General features: G+C 41.3%; 2 protein-coding genes across 2 annotated transcripts in view; both read right to left on the minus strand.

The window, feature by feature from the left end:
* Positions 1-318: 318 nt before the first annotated feature.
* On the minus strand, positions 319-7,137 carry fam98b (family with sequence similarity 98 member B). The gene is made up of 8 exons (XM_061844787.1): positions 6,927-7,137; positions 6,655-6,803; positions 5,770-5,883; positions 5,324-5,499; positions 5,160-5,240; positions 3,340-3,456; positions 2,816-2,983; positions 319-1,888 (listed from the first exon to the last, which is right to left on the minus strand). The coding sequence occupies exons 1-8, from the start codon at positions 6,962-6,964 to the stop codon at positions 1,682-1,684; spliced, it is 1,050 nt and encodes a 349-aa protein (XP_061700771.1). The 5' UTR covers positions 6,965-7,137; the 3' UTR covers positions 319-1,681.
* A 720-nt stretch (positions 7,138-7,857) lies between these two features.
* The window catches only part of spred1 (sprouty related EVH1 domain containing 1), a 45,557-nt gene continuing 39,013 nt past the window's right edge, over positions 7,858-14,401 (minus strand). The window contains exon 6 of the mRNA XM_061843994.1: positions 7,858-13,861. Coding sequence (XP_061699978.1) covers positions 13,196-13,861 — 666 coding nt within the window. The 3' untranslated portion in view covers positions 7,858-13,195. The remainder of the gene's footprint in view (positions 13,862-14,401) is intronic.

Below are 14,401 nucleotides of genomic sequence, written 5' to 3' on the forward strand. Positions count from 1 at the left end.
AAGAATGAGACAGGTGGAATACATGTGCCGAGGAAGTGACTTTTACCGGCGTTAGCACTGTGCTAGCGTGTGGCTGCTGTGTTACTGGTGTGTCTCAGTGATATTTACCACAAAGTTTTATTTTTATTTGTTAGCATTAGCACCGCGCTAGCGTCTTTCTTTGTAAATATGTTTCAATGTAGGCCCTTGCGACTTTTGCGCAGCTGCGGCGTACGTGGCTTGTAACGAGATGCCCTCTGTAGGCCGGGAATTACGGTGCATCTGAAAATGCTGACAAATTGTGGCTGGGGACATATTATACGCTAAACTGGAGATGGTGTGAGGTGTTTTATTTGTACAAACACATTTTTACAACTATTTCATCGAGTAAAGTGAACCAAAGTTATGTCAACGAACCAAGATTGTGGCATGCGTGCGTCAACATAAACAACCTTTTCTCCACATGACATGAAACCGTTTGTCACGTACAGGCTTCTGTTTTGGTTAGCAAGTTTTATGTCATTGCATGCAACAAATGGCGATAACGCAAATTGTTCCTATTATGTCAAGAAAGGCTTGATGCGACCAAAATGCCATGGGTGGGGTTTGCTAGCTACTTATCACAAGTGCCTGACCTTCGCCTATTACTGCTACTGCGATTTAAAATTTGAATCAGGGGTGAACTGCATCACAGACAGTCAAAATTTCCGTGTTGTTTCACATGAACTGTCAGAACAAAAATGACGGTTTCCATTAACACGTAACCACATTTGTAATTTCATACGTACATATGTTTATTCAGGAAATACATGGAGCGTGCGGTCAATGAACGGGAGGATCATTGCCAATTGCCTCTGACTATATCCGCGCCCACTACGTTATTTCACACCCGTTCCCTCTCTTTGTCGTATTAGCATCCAGCTATCCACGATAATCGGTGGTTCAACAAACGACTCTATGCAACGTTTCAAAACATTCAACAAGAGCCACCAGGGGTCGCAGTTTCTCCATTGGAGAAAGTGAGTTCGACTGTGTGCGCCCAGGTCATCAACTTGGATTTCATTTTTGGTTTTTTTGTCAGGGCGACTCGACAAAACGTTGAAATTTGCGGGTGGGACTTAGCAAACGTAGCGAAAACTGGAAGTGAACTTCCATCCGCTTGCGATTCAGTCAGATTAATATTTTCTGCAAGACTGACAATGGCGGGAGGGCACCTTCATACCGTCCTGCAGCACCACCCCGTGGGGGGGGCGTCAAAAACGTCCTTGGCACTGAACGTTTGGGTTTTAAAAGAGGCATTAATACAGCCGTGGCACTAAAAAAAAATTCAAATCCACGTCATCCAATTCTTTCCCTTTCTAGGTTTAGTCTGACAATAACTTCAAACGCAACTACAAAGATGAATCGTGAAATAAATGCGTGAAGTGAGTTGACTGCACTCGCATCTCAAATCAGAGCAAAAACAGGAACTGAAAAAATTCACGTCACTTTTACATCTCCGAGGCGCTACTGCGCTCCACCGGCACATATTTTTAAAAAAAAAAAAAAAAAAGGAAAAATATGTTTATGAAATACAGCGAGAGGTTACTGAGGTTGATGATTGCTGGTATAAAAGAGTCCGTTCGATTGCGTAATCCACTATCGACTGATCTTTTCGTAGAAAAGTTTTGACTACCTTGTTTAAAAACAAAAAAAAAAAACCTCAATACTGGTACCGTCGTCGCTTTCCGCCGTGGTTGTGTCTCCCGCCGTGCCAATCGCCTCCACCTCCCCATCCTCCTCCTCGTTGCCCACGACCACCCCGGTTGCCTCCTCCGTCTTGCCTTTTCTGCCAGGGGGGCATCTCGGGGAGGGGGGCTTCTATTTCGGAGGGGCGCCCGCCTCGGTCGGGAACTCTCCCCATTTGGACCTGATGGACACGCGCACGGGCAACAAACGTGAGCGCTGTTGGGATGCATACGTCCACCTTTTTTTTTTTTTTTTAAGTGACAAACTTCTTTCTTTTTATTAAAAAATTGAAATGACAAATAACTGATTCAATTAAAAATAAATTTAAAAAAATCTAAATGTAAATAATTATGAGATCTCTTCAGGTGTACCTTGTTACAATTTTGGGGTTAAAAGGGGAAAACCTCTAGTTACATTTAAAAAATTATTTTTGTAGCATTACTGACCGCATAGTGTATTTTTAATTGGAAAAGTAATGACAAAAATAAAATGGAAAAAATAAACAAACAATAAAATAATAATGAAAAAAGATCTGTACATGAACCTTGTTGAGTTTAAATAATATATTTTTTAAATAATTAACATTATTCAGTCAGAATACTTTTTTTTATAAATGATTTATTTCATGAATATAAGCAGGAATAAAATTTTAATTTAATAAAAAAAATATTGTAGAACTTTGGACAATATTTCTTCTTCAAATAAAAAAAAAAAAAACAAAACAATAAATGCTGTAACCTCTATGTACCATGCTGCCCGCACAAATAATTTTAAATTTAATAAATGGAAAATTAAGAAATAAGCATTGAGTGAACAGTTTATCATAAAATAAAATACACTTAATATGTAATAATAATTGTAAACATAAAAGTAATTGGCACAAAAAGAAACACCATAAGATCATGTGTTGGTTTTTTTTTTTTTTTTTTTTTTAAATCAAAATAAAAGTAAATAAACTAGTCCCATGACGTTAGGAGTACTGGGATTTCAGGACCAAGCTAAAATGAACTTTGACATTTTTCAAACTGAATTTGATCTCTAAACTTTTGAATCTCCCCCAACTTGCTAACTTATCTTTGATCTATGGATCGGCGGCATCGTCACGTACCTTGTTGACGGCGCAGGCGGTGTTCTCCCTGCTGGCGCCGCTGCTGGTCTTCACCACGTTGCAGACGTCCTCCCTGGCGGCGAGCAGGGCGGCGGCGTCCGCCGTGGTCTCCGCCTTCAGCGCGTGTCTCTTGGGCTGGTAAGCTTGAGCCATGCTGTCCACCTTTGCCTACGTACAAACCAGAGAGAAAAACACATCTAAAAAAAATACATTACAAACAAATGATCCATAAATTGCATAAAAATTGAAATGTATGAGGAAAAATTTTATTGAATTTCCCCCCCAAATAATAATAAATAAATGAGCTCAAAATGTCTTTTAAGGAGAAAGGAAAAAAAGAAATTCATGTAAAAAAAAAAAAAAAAAAATGGATCTGACATTGAAAAAAAGGTACAGAAACAGAAATAAAATACTAATTATTTGTTTGGATGCTCACTTAACTAATATCTGGCATGACGACGCTTTTGAGGTCGCTTCACTTGGTTGGGTTGGGAGGTTGACGCGCGTATCAGGCAGTCACGTACCTTGGCCCGGTCGGACCAGCCGAACGACTGAACGGTGACGTCCAGCCGCTTGATGAGCATCCTGCGACGACACTCGTACTCCGACGACATGACCGCATTCACGCTGTGTAACTTCTCCTGGGGGAGGACACGCAAGTGGAAACGTTCAGATTCATGATACAGTGAGGAAAATAAGTATTTGAACACCCTGCTATATTGCAAGTTCTCCCGCTTAGAAATCATGGAGGGGTCTGAAATTCTCATCGTAGGTCCATGTCCACTGTGAGAGGGAGAATCTAAAAAGAAAAATCCAGAAATCACAATGTATGGTTTTTTCAACGATTTATTTGTGTGATACAGCTGCAAATAAGTATTTGAACACCTGTTAGTCCACCTTTAAAAGTCCACCTCCACTCCATGTATTATCCTGAATCAGATGCACCAGGTGAGGTCGTTCGCTGCATAAAGACCACCACCTGTCCACCCCATACAATCAGTAAGACTCTAACTTGTAACATGGCCAAGACGGAAACCACAGACAAAATTGTTCAACTCCCCACGGCTGGAAAGGGCTACGGAGAAATTGCCAAGCAGCTTGGTGAAAAAAACGCTCCACTGTTGGAGCAATCATTAGAAAATGGAAGAAGCGAAACATGACGGTCAGTCTCAATCGGAGTGGATCCCCACGCAAGATATCACCTTGAGGGGTCTCAATGATCCTTAGAAAGGTGACAAATCAGCCCGGGACTACACGACAGGACTTGTTCAATGACCTGAAAAGAGCTGGGACCACCGTTTCCAAGGTGACTGTCGGTAATACACTAAGACGTCATGGTTTGGAAATACTGCATGGCACGGAAGGTTCCCCTGCTTAAACCAGAACATATGTCAAGGCCCGTCTTAAGTTTGCCACTGACCATTTGGATGATACAGAGGAGTCACGGGAGAAGGTTTTGAGGTCAGATGAGACCAAAATTGAACTTTTTGGTCATAATTCCACTGTTTGGAGGAAGACGAATGGTGAGTTCCATCCCAAGAACACCATCCCGACTGTGAAACATTGGGGTGGTAGCATCATGCTTTGGGGGTGTTTTTCTTAGCAATGGACAAGCTGACTGCATTGTATTAAGGAGAAGATGACCTTGGCCATGTATTGTGAGATTTTGGGGAACCACCGCTTTCCCTCAGTCAGAACATTGAAGATGGGTCGTGGTTGGGTCTTTCAACGTGATAATGACCCGAAGCACACAGCCAGGAAAACCAAGCAGTGGCTCCGTAAGAAGCATATCAAGGTTCTGGCATGGCCTAGCCAGTCTCCAGACCCAAACCCAATAGAAAATCTTTGGAGGGAGCTGAAACGCCGTGTTTCTCAGTGACAGCCCAGAAACCTGTCTGATCTAGAGAAGACCTGTGTGGAGGAGTGGGTCAAAATCTTTTCTGCAGTGTGTGCAAACCTGGTGAACAACTGCAAGAAATGTTTGACCTCTGTAATTGCAAACAAAGGCTACTGTACCAAATATCAACTTTGGTTTTCTCAGGTGTTCAAATACTTATTTGCAGCTGTATCACACAAATAAATCGTAAAAAAAAAAAAAAAAATCATACATTGTGATTTCTGGATTTTTCTTTTTAGATTATCTCTCTCGCAGTGGACATGCACCTCCGATGACAATTTCAGACCTTTCCATGATTTCTAAGTGGGAGAACTTGCAATATAGCAAGGTGTTCAAATACTTATTTTCTTCACTGTACAAAACCTGTTTGGTCTTTTTCAGTTAGTCCGACACTAAAATAAAGGCAAATAAACCATGGAATAAAATAGAATTACGATCATAACGTACCCACTGTTCACTGCTGAGAGCTTTCTTCAAAGCAGGTTTTCCCACAATGCCATTTGGGGAGGTTTCAACAAGTGTACCCACCTGTAGCCACACATTGCAAACCACTTTAACGACATTTTTTTTACCATTTCAAACACAGCATAGAGCAATTTAGAGAGCCTCACTTTGCCTTGGATAAGAGACAGAACATCCACGGCGTCCTTTCCCTTACACGGCGACACGTTCAAGATCTGGCAAATTTCCCGCAGCTCCCGAGACACCGAGCTCCCGTTTTGTCCCTGAATGTGGCTTCGTCTGCGGGTGACGATCTGTGCCGCCTGCAGTTCCGAGCTTAAAAACACTACATGAGAAACACATAACAGAACCAGGAAATCGGCTTAGTCATGCATTAAACCAAAAACACAAGCCATCCATTTTCTCAACCGCTTATCCTCACGAGGGCTGCAGCAGTGCTGGAGCCTGTCCCAGCTGTCAACGGGCAGGAGGCAAGCCAGACAAAAAAGCCAAAGATAAAGCAAATCACGTAGGGCAGGAATCCTTCTTGCGACCACTTGTGGGCCATCGGACTAAAGAGGGTCCTGCTAAACTTTGAGGATGTTGGGCTACTTACAGAGAAACGTGAGATGCTCTTTGGGGCTTCCTTTCTGTATTGCTGTCACATGATACGGGTAGCAAAGCTCCTTCATCAAGCCTCTCAGGTCCACCTCCAGGCTGACCAAGTCCTCTGGGGGGGGGGGGGGGGAAGAAGATTTAATATGAACATTTAAACGACGCAGGGGTGGGAAATAAATTGTACTCTATTTTTTTTTAACTGTACATTCTCCAATGATGTGTACGTTACTCATTTTCATGTACATTATGAAATTTCTGATTTTTTACCTTCACTCCCTACATTTAAAAAAATCTGTACTAGTTTGTACTAATTACTTTGTCACGATGATCTTGGGCTCGTAAAACAAAAAAAAATAACACGTTTCCATCGTTGTTCCTTTTTATCAGGTCTCCTGCTTCTCTTTGTTAAAGAAAGAAAATCTGAGCTTTCAGATGTAACACAAACAAATATGATGCACATTGCAGAGCTGCCACCTACTCTAGGACCAAACCAGGTCTAAAAAAAGGCACCAGGCTACTTCCTGTTTGATTGCTTAGCAACCAGCACCAAATATGACTAAGCTCCATGGCGTCCTTGAGCCCTACACTGTACCACAAAAACCAAGTGTAGTTTTGTGCGAAGCCACAGTAGGAGAATTTCGGTCACTGACTCGTTTCATACATTTACCGCTACTCTTTTTTTAAATTAAAAAAAAACTATTAACTCATTGTGACAGTTACCATTCTTGTTGTATTATTACGATTATCATGAATCATTTGATTGTTCTGTCGCCTTGTACGTATGTACAGCTCTTTATATATATTTTTTGTTCTTATATAGCACTCCAAAAAATATGAGCATTTGTGGCTGACCCAAAAATAAATGTTAGCATTTTGGGCTCACCTGGACCGGTGGTGATGCTCTCCTCCAATCCACACAATGGCTTTAACCGGGACACCAACCACCGGCATAAATCCAAATACTCCGCCGACGACAGGCCACCCCGTGCGGCTTGGAGCAACGCCGCCTCATCCGTCAGGGGACCTTCATAACTAAACCGGAGAAATATTTTTCAGAGACATTTTTCAGCTGTGTTGTAGTCGAAGTTAACATGGCGGAAGACGGAGGAGAGAAAGCTACGCGTTACCATGCTAGCTAGCGCGTCATGAACTCACCCGAGTTGCTCCAAAGAGTCCAAAATATCACACTCCATGGCTTACTCTATGGTTTAGACGTCATAATGTCGTAATACTTAAAGACGAGAACGCGTTTATGAGATGGGGAGGTAAACTGTACATATATTCTAATTCAATGGATTCCTACAAAGGCGTCGTGTTAGCATGCTGTTCCGGTTGTGTTTAAAGACCGACCGGAAACCAGGACTCCCAATCCGAAAAAAGGTTCCACCTTCCGACAGTAGGACTACTGTAAAATTAGGAATTTAAGAAACGCTACCGTAAAAATCCGGAGTGTGAGGGGTTTTGTGTGCGTGTGTGATTAAATATCGATAATCTACATCTATGATTCATCAATTTTAAATATCGATAACCTACATCTAAAATTCATTAATTTATCAATATTTGTGATCCATGGGAGGTTGCATCACTCAGTGACACAGATGCCATTCATGTGTATATATATATATATATATATATTAAAAAAAAAGCATAATATATTTAATAGGAGCCACGGTCGAGCAACTGGTTAGAACCTTCACCTCACAGTTCTGAGGACTGGGGTTCGAATCCCGGCCCTGCCTGTTTGGAGTTTGGATGTCGTCAGTTTCCTCACAAGTGTCAAGTAGTTTTCTCCCGCATCCCTAAAAATATGCATTAATTGGAGACTCAAAATTGCCCCTCGGTGCAATTGTGAATGCGTTGTCTGTCTATATGTGCCTTGCTAATGGTTGGCAACCAGTTCAGGGTGTACCCGGCCTCCTACCCGATGATAGCTGGGGGGAAAAAAATCAAAACCCTTTATCATTGATCAATATGATGATGCATTTTTTTGTGTACATTACATGCAACATGGTGATGCAGCTAATCATAAAGAACACAACAGGCCTCATTCACACTCTTAATGATAATGGATAGTTTGAGCCTTTATTGAATTAAATACAAAATAAATATGCACAAGCAAGAGTTAAAACTCACAATTTTATTATGATAGTTATTTGATATGTCAAATTACAAGTGTATGATGTAATGTAAAAACAGTTACAAATATATGTATGCATATTTACATTATATATTTATGAAAAGTAACGAGCTACATCTGTATAAAGAAAATACTATGCCATGGGAGTTATTGGGACTATCAATTTTACATCATATACTTGGTTTTCTCAAATCAACAAAACAATAGAAACTGATAGAACCGGAACAGAGAGATGTTAAAATTGATGGAGACTAAGATGGACATGAGGCACTTCTTTTGTCGGTGTGGTTGGTTTTTTTTTTTGTTTGTTTTTTTGTTTTTTTTTGAGGTCGTCAGGATGGCACTAAGAAACTTAAATTAACACAGGGAAAAAAAGAATATGCACAAGGAAAGATGGGGGAAAGAAACAAAACAGGCAGTGTTTACAGAATAGTTAATAGTACCATTTATACTGCAAGTTTTTTTTTTTCCAAAAACACAAAAATGTCTTCCACTACTTCAGAACTAATCACATAAAGGTTACATCAAGCGCTGTAAGATGTCAGAAAAAAAAAACATCAAGTAGTATCAGTGCACTGAAGCCTAGTTGGAGAGGCCCAAAAAAAAACACTTCAAAAATCTGCTGTGAAAAGTAAACATTTTTTGTTACTCTTTTTAAAACAATGCGTTAAAAGGAAAACTGGGATTTTGTGTGTATGCATGTATATGTATGTATACATGTATGTATGTGTGCGCACACGCCAACACACATCAACTGTATGTACATATATATACATATACTGTATATAAAGATATACATATATATATAACACACACACATTTATATCCACATGTATGCGTTGTGTGTGTGTATAGCTTCTTTTTGTAATCATTCTACACAACGTCAACAATGTACATTTGTATGCATTCCAACATTATGCACAAGTTTTTTTCTGAGATCGAAAGGAGAAAAAGACTAGCAGCAAAAGTGGTTAAAACTAATATACATACATACACACACACACATATATATATATACACATACATACATACAAATATGTGTGTGTATATATATATGTACATACATATGTGTATATATACACACATGTATATACACATTGATACATATATGTGGAATATATATGCAGACAGACATATGTTACACATGTATATATACCCACACACGCGTATATATGTACATACATACACATATGTATATACACACATACATACATATATGTGTATATATATGTACATACATACACATATATACATATATGTGTATATATATGTACATACATACACACACACACACACATATATATATATATATATATATATATATATATATATATATATACACACACATATACATACATACATATATGTGGAATATATATGCAGAGACATATGTTGCGCATATATATATATAAAATACAGTACATGACAGGAAGTTGCACTGTGCTGGTTAATGCAGAATGACAAAGGTGTTATTTTTTTTTCATTTCCTATGTATAAAAAAAAAAAAAAAAAGCACATCCTACATTTTGTCAGCCAGCAAGTTTTTAATCAGCTTCATCCAACCTTGGTTCAGCTCGAAGACATGAAACGCACACCCAAACAGACACTCGGCCAGAAGACACACTCACACGTGCACATTGCACACAACTAAAATACAAGAACGCCTCATCCTGTTGGAGAATTCGGGTTTAACAGTCATTCATAGCTAATTTTCTCTGTCAGCACAATAAAATTAGTGATTGTATCTAGCAGCCTTAAATTCACGTCTTTATAGATACATATATAACTGTATATATTTATATTCGTATAGAAAATTTCCGAAGGGAACGGAGTGCTCCTCCAGTACCGTGTTGGCATTATCGTTCCGTCTACTGTGAAAAAACTAGTGAGAAGCTTTTATCAGAAGCTCAATAGTCCTTTTATGTTTTGTTTACCCTCTGACCGGTCGCAAATGCCCTCTACTTTTCAATGTGAAATAATACTACAAAAGGTGGACCTATGTACACACGTATGCTGTCAATAGAAGCTACCGTAAATAATGCTAACAGCCACGATAAATACAGCTCTATCTCTTAAAAGAAGACAACCTCAAAGACAACGCAAGCCACAGTTATTATTATTATTATCATCAGTACTTAAATACAGTGTTACATATTTACAGGTGTTTGGTACCAAAAGGGGAGGAGGCTCGTCTACTCGTACTACCACTTGAGAGGATCTTAAAAGAAACAAGTGTCCTGTCAGTCTGAGGAGTGTGTCCTGTGTCGGAAAGTTTGCATAGAAAGATTCAAAATGAAGAGATCTGAAAAATTAAAAGACTCCTAAATTCATACGGTGTGTGATAAATGTAGTGTGTTCGTCCACCTCATACCAATTTTTTTTTTTTAAATATACAATGGATTTATTAGAATTCACTTGGACTTGAATTGATTTTTGATTTGTCGCATCTGAAAAGCAATGGTGGAAAAATGGAGTCCACTAATTGGCTGCAAACACTAACCAGTTTCCTGTCTAAAGAAAACTGCAATTTGGGGAGTTGTGAGTGTCTATCGGAAGATACTTCATTGGTCGGGAATTCTGGTATGTTTATCTGGTTTCATATGGAGATCCAGCAAAATTGACACGACAAGAGATGGAATACAATGCAGTCATCCATCTTTGCCTTCTGTGCGGAATCCAAAAAAAGCGGAATAATACACTCCAATTGTGTGTGTTTTCACACTTTCAAATATCTGTCGTCGTATAAAATACAACGATATTTTTCAGCCAATTAAACCCCCCCCCAAAAAAAACATACCGGCAAACAAATGAAATATTAGCTTATTGTGGTGGTCACTCGTCCGTCATGGTTTTGTTCAGTTTAAGTTTGACTGCAAAACATGGAGGTGGGATTACTTCCGATTTCCTACTCGTGTCAAGATAAAATTTGAAGGGGTCCTCCATTTACGGTAGCCCCAAAATGCACGTTTTAAAGATTACAAACTATGTGCAGTGAACAACCGTAATTTTTGGCGTGTAAGCTGCAACTTTTTTCACACGCTTTCAACTCTGCGGCTCATGCGGTGATACGGCTAATTTGTGCATTTTTTTTTTCAACGGCCACAAGGGGGCACTCGAGCGTAAAAGGTAAGTGTGAGACCGGAGGAATATATGTGCCGAGGAAGTGACTTTTACCGGTCCGGCCCTTGTTAGCGTTGCGCTAGCGTGTTACTGCTGTGTCTCAGTGATTTTTACCAGTATGTTTTTTTTAACCAGCCCTGTTAGCGCAGCGGCGCTAGCTTTAGCGTTAACGTGGCGGTGCTAGCGTTAAACTCTCTGCGTACCGTCTTTCTTTGTAAATATCTCGTCTTTCAATGTCGGTTTCAATGTGAGCACTTGCGGCTTTTACACGGCTGCGGCGTACATATGTATCAAATGGTAATTCCTTGACAAATGTGAGGGTTATAACCAGGTGCGCTCTGTAGGCCGGGAATTACGTTAATTTTCTCCTCAGTGTACGAATACGTGGCCACGCATGACATGAAAACACCGTGAGTGCCCAACTTATTGTTTTTTAATTGATCGGCTAACATTATGGATGCTTCATATACCTGGCCTTGAAGTGTATTTCACTTACTATAGCGCTAGCATGATTAATGTTATGTTCCCTCCTATATTTAAAATACAGAATTAGCTTTACACTTTGAAAAAAAAGTGTCTGTACTATGTGTGATAGAATTTGGAGTACTTTGTTTTGTTTACAATTAAACTTAACGTGTTGGCCGCAATTGTACTGTGTCACAGCAAATTGCATTTTTTTAAAAACCATCTCACATTTTTCATATTGATTATTCTAGCCGCTAATAACGTGCCCGCTGCAGGGAGAGGAGTCTGAGGTCTCTCAAAGAGCAAAATACTCTTGTAACGTGTCTGTCGAAAGAGTCGTCAGTCAGGATGTTACCAGTGCATGTGAAGGCCGAAGTGCATGCCCACGTACACGCACACACACGCGCCACCTGTATGCATTTAATAGCTGAGATACTCAACATTCCTCAAACAATGCGCTCATTCATCCAGGGATTATTAAAACGAAGACATGAAGGAGTGGACTGGTGACATGAGGAGGGGCACAAAGAAGAACAAAATTTAAAAAAGAATAACAATTGTGGGACAAACACAGGACCTTTTAGATGTGGAGGGGTGCTGCAACCTGAAGCTCGGAGAGCAGTGCTTTAAATCGGATTAATTCCATAATCGGAGAAGGGTGCCTCAAAGAATAAGCCTCATTTTTAAGTGCCTGGTTGGTGTCTTCAAAAAAAAATAATAATAATAAAATTTGAAAGAATAAAATAAAACAAAATGGGAGCACCGCCACCGCTCACTCACCGAAACAAAACTTGCTGGTTGAGCAAAATTTCAGCTTTGAATCACAACGTGAACAGGAAAATGAAAAAGAAAAAAAAAAAAGAAAAATGCAGTAAATAGGTGGGCTTTCAATTTGTGAAGATGTCATCATTTACGGCATTTTTGGTGGAATTTGGAGGGAAAGACAGCGGGGTAAAAATTTAGCGTTTTCTCTTCTGACAAATGGATTGAGTCCCTTTACTTTGGAATGCAATTAAAATGGTCGATGTGAGGCAGTTGCCCAAGGGAGGAAACAAAAAAAGTGGCCATGCATGCTCATATTATTGTTTAAATGACACTCAATGGGGAAAATGCGGAAGGGGCGACATCACGTCGAGTGCACGTTTTTTCTTCTTTTTCTGTCTAGTAATTACATTATCATGAAGGGAAGGAAAGGCCACTGTTAACCAATTGCCACATCACACAAAATAAGCATAAGAACGTATGTATCCCTTTTAGCAGACTCAAACAGCAAGTTATTTTTCTGAATAGTTTTTTTGTTGTTGTCTGTACAAAAAATGTTTCCTTCATAGTTAGACGCTTCGTGTAGTAGAGTTCGACCAAGTGTATGCCAATGCGCGCCCGTGTATGTTTGTGTGTGTGTGTGTGTCTATGTGTGTGTGAACGTGGTGCATTTAGTAACATCTCCAAGTCTAGTAATCTCAGTGTCCTTGTTTCCTCGTCCGGACTTAGCTCGGCGCAAAGCTTAATTTTGTCCTCCTCCGCAGCTCGTCGGCGACAAACGCAAACTGAAATCTCCAAAAGCCCTCAGAGCTGGCGATCGACGACACGGCCCTGTCCGAGAGAACGGGCAAGGGGTGGGAAAAAAAGGATGCCGGCGTTGAATTAATCCGCTTCCCGCGTTTAGCTAGCTTCGAGGGTGTCCCGGTGGGGCGGCGCGGGGTCACCCGGCCGCCTTGTGCTTGCCCCCGCAGCAGTGGCACGCCTCGCCGCAGTGGTGGCAGGCGCGCAGCGGCAGGTAGCAGCACATGCAGGGCGCGATGAACGAGAGCGCCACCAGGGCGAGCCAGCGCAGGCAGAACTGCTCGTCGGACGTGTCGCACGAGCACGGGTCCGAGAAGTCGCCCTCCGAGTCGGACATGCAGTGATAGAGCATACTCTCGGCGCACAGCATGCAGCTGACTTTGTAGATGCACTGCTTGATGGGGTCGGGGGCATCTTGGCACTGCCCCCGCCAATTGTCCTCGTGATTGAACATCTCACGGCAGTAGATGCAGCGTGAACGCTCGCCGTCCTCCCGCCGCCGCCGCCCCTTCTTGGACTTGAGCAGCGGCGAGGGCTGAGTCTTGATGGCCGTGTCCTTGCCAAGACCGGGGCCCGAGTGTGGGTCCCCGCCGGCGCCGTCGGGGAAGAGGTACTCGCACTTCTTGCTGTCCAGTTTGTGGAAGGTGGCCGGGAAGTCCAGGTCCTCGCGCTCTGTCTCCTGTTTCCACATGACCGGGTGGCGGTAGTCCTCGTAGCCGCGGATGACCACGTCCTTGCGCGGGTTGATGCGGACGATCTCGTCGTCCATGTGAAAGCTGACGTGACGGGCGGACTTGAATGACGCCTTGGAGACCAGTACAATGGAGAAACCAGTTAAGCTCGTTGCACACAAAACAATTATATACAGTACTGATAAAACAATTCTTCTATACTTTGAGACCAACATTTGCCACTGCTACTACTCACTACTCACCTCGGTTTTCCACTCCAAAGGAGTAGAATGAAAACAACACTACAGTGAACATAAAAAATGTAACCCTCATACCTAAAGGCACGGGTGTCAAACTTGAGGACTAAGGGCCCACCACATACTTTTTTTTTTGTGGACCACTGAAGCAAATTGTGTGTCTACATGCTTCTTGGTAAATTGCTCTTTTCATCTTGGCAGAAAATCTGTGCTTAAAAATAACAAAAAAAAAACACGGTACAGTTGTAGTATTGTAATAATAGGGTAATTATACATCCATTTTCTTTAACCGCATATCCTCATGAGGGTCGTGGGGCGTGCTGGAGCCTATCCCAGCTGTCAACGGGCAGGAGGCGCGGTACACACTGAACTGGTCGCCAGCCAATCGCAGGGCACATGGAGACAAACAGCCGCGCT

The sequence above is a fragment of the Syngnathoides biaculeatus genome, chromosome 15, assembly GCF_019802595.1.
Source record: "Syngnathoides biaculeatus isolate LvHL_M chromosome 15, ASM1980259v1, whole genome shotgun sequence".
In the NCBI taxonomy this organism is placed as follows: Eukaryota; Metazoa; Chordata; class Actinopteri; order Syngnathiformes; family Syngnathidae; genus Syngnathoides; species Syngnathoides biaculeatus.

Coding starts and splice junctions, on each gene's coding strand:
- fam98b (XM_061844787.1), bottom strand. CDS start 6,964: ATGGAGTGTGATATTTTGGACTCTTTGGAGCAACTCGG. Junction 2,984..3,339: donor GCTGGTCCGACCGGGCCAAG/GTACGTGACTGC, acceptor GTTTGTACGTAG/GCAAAGGTGGACAGCATGGC. Junction 1,889..2,815: donor CCGCCTGCGCCGTCAACAAG/GTACGTGACGAT, acceptor CGTGTCCATCAG/GTCCAAATGGGGAGAGTTCC.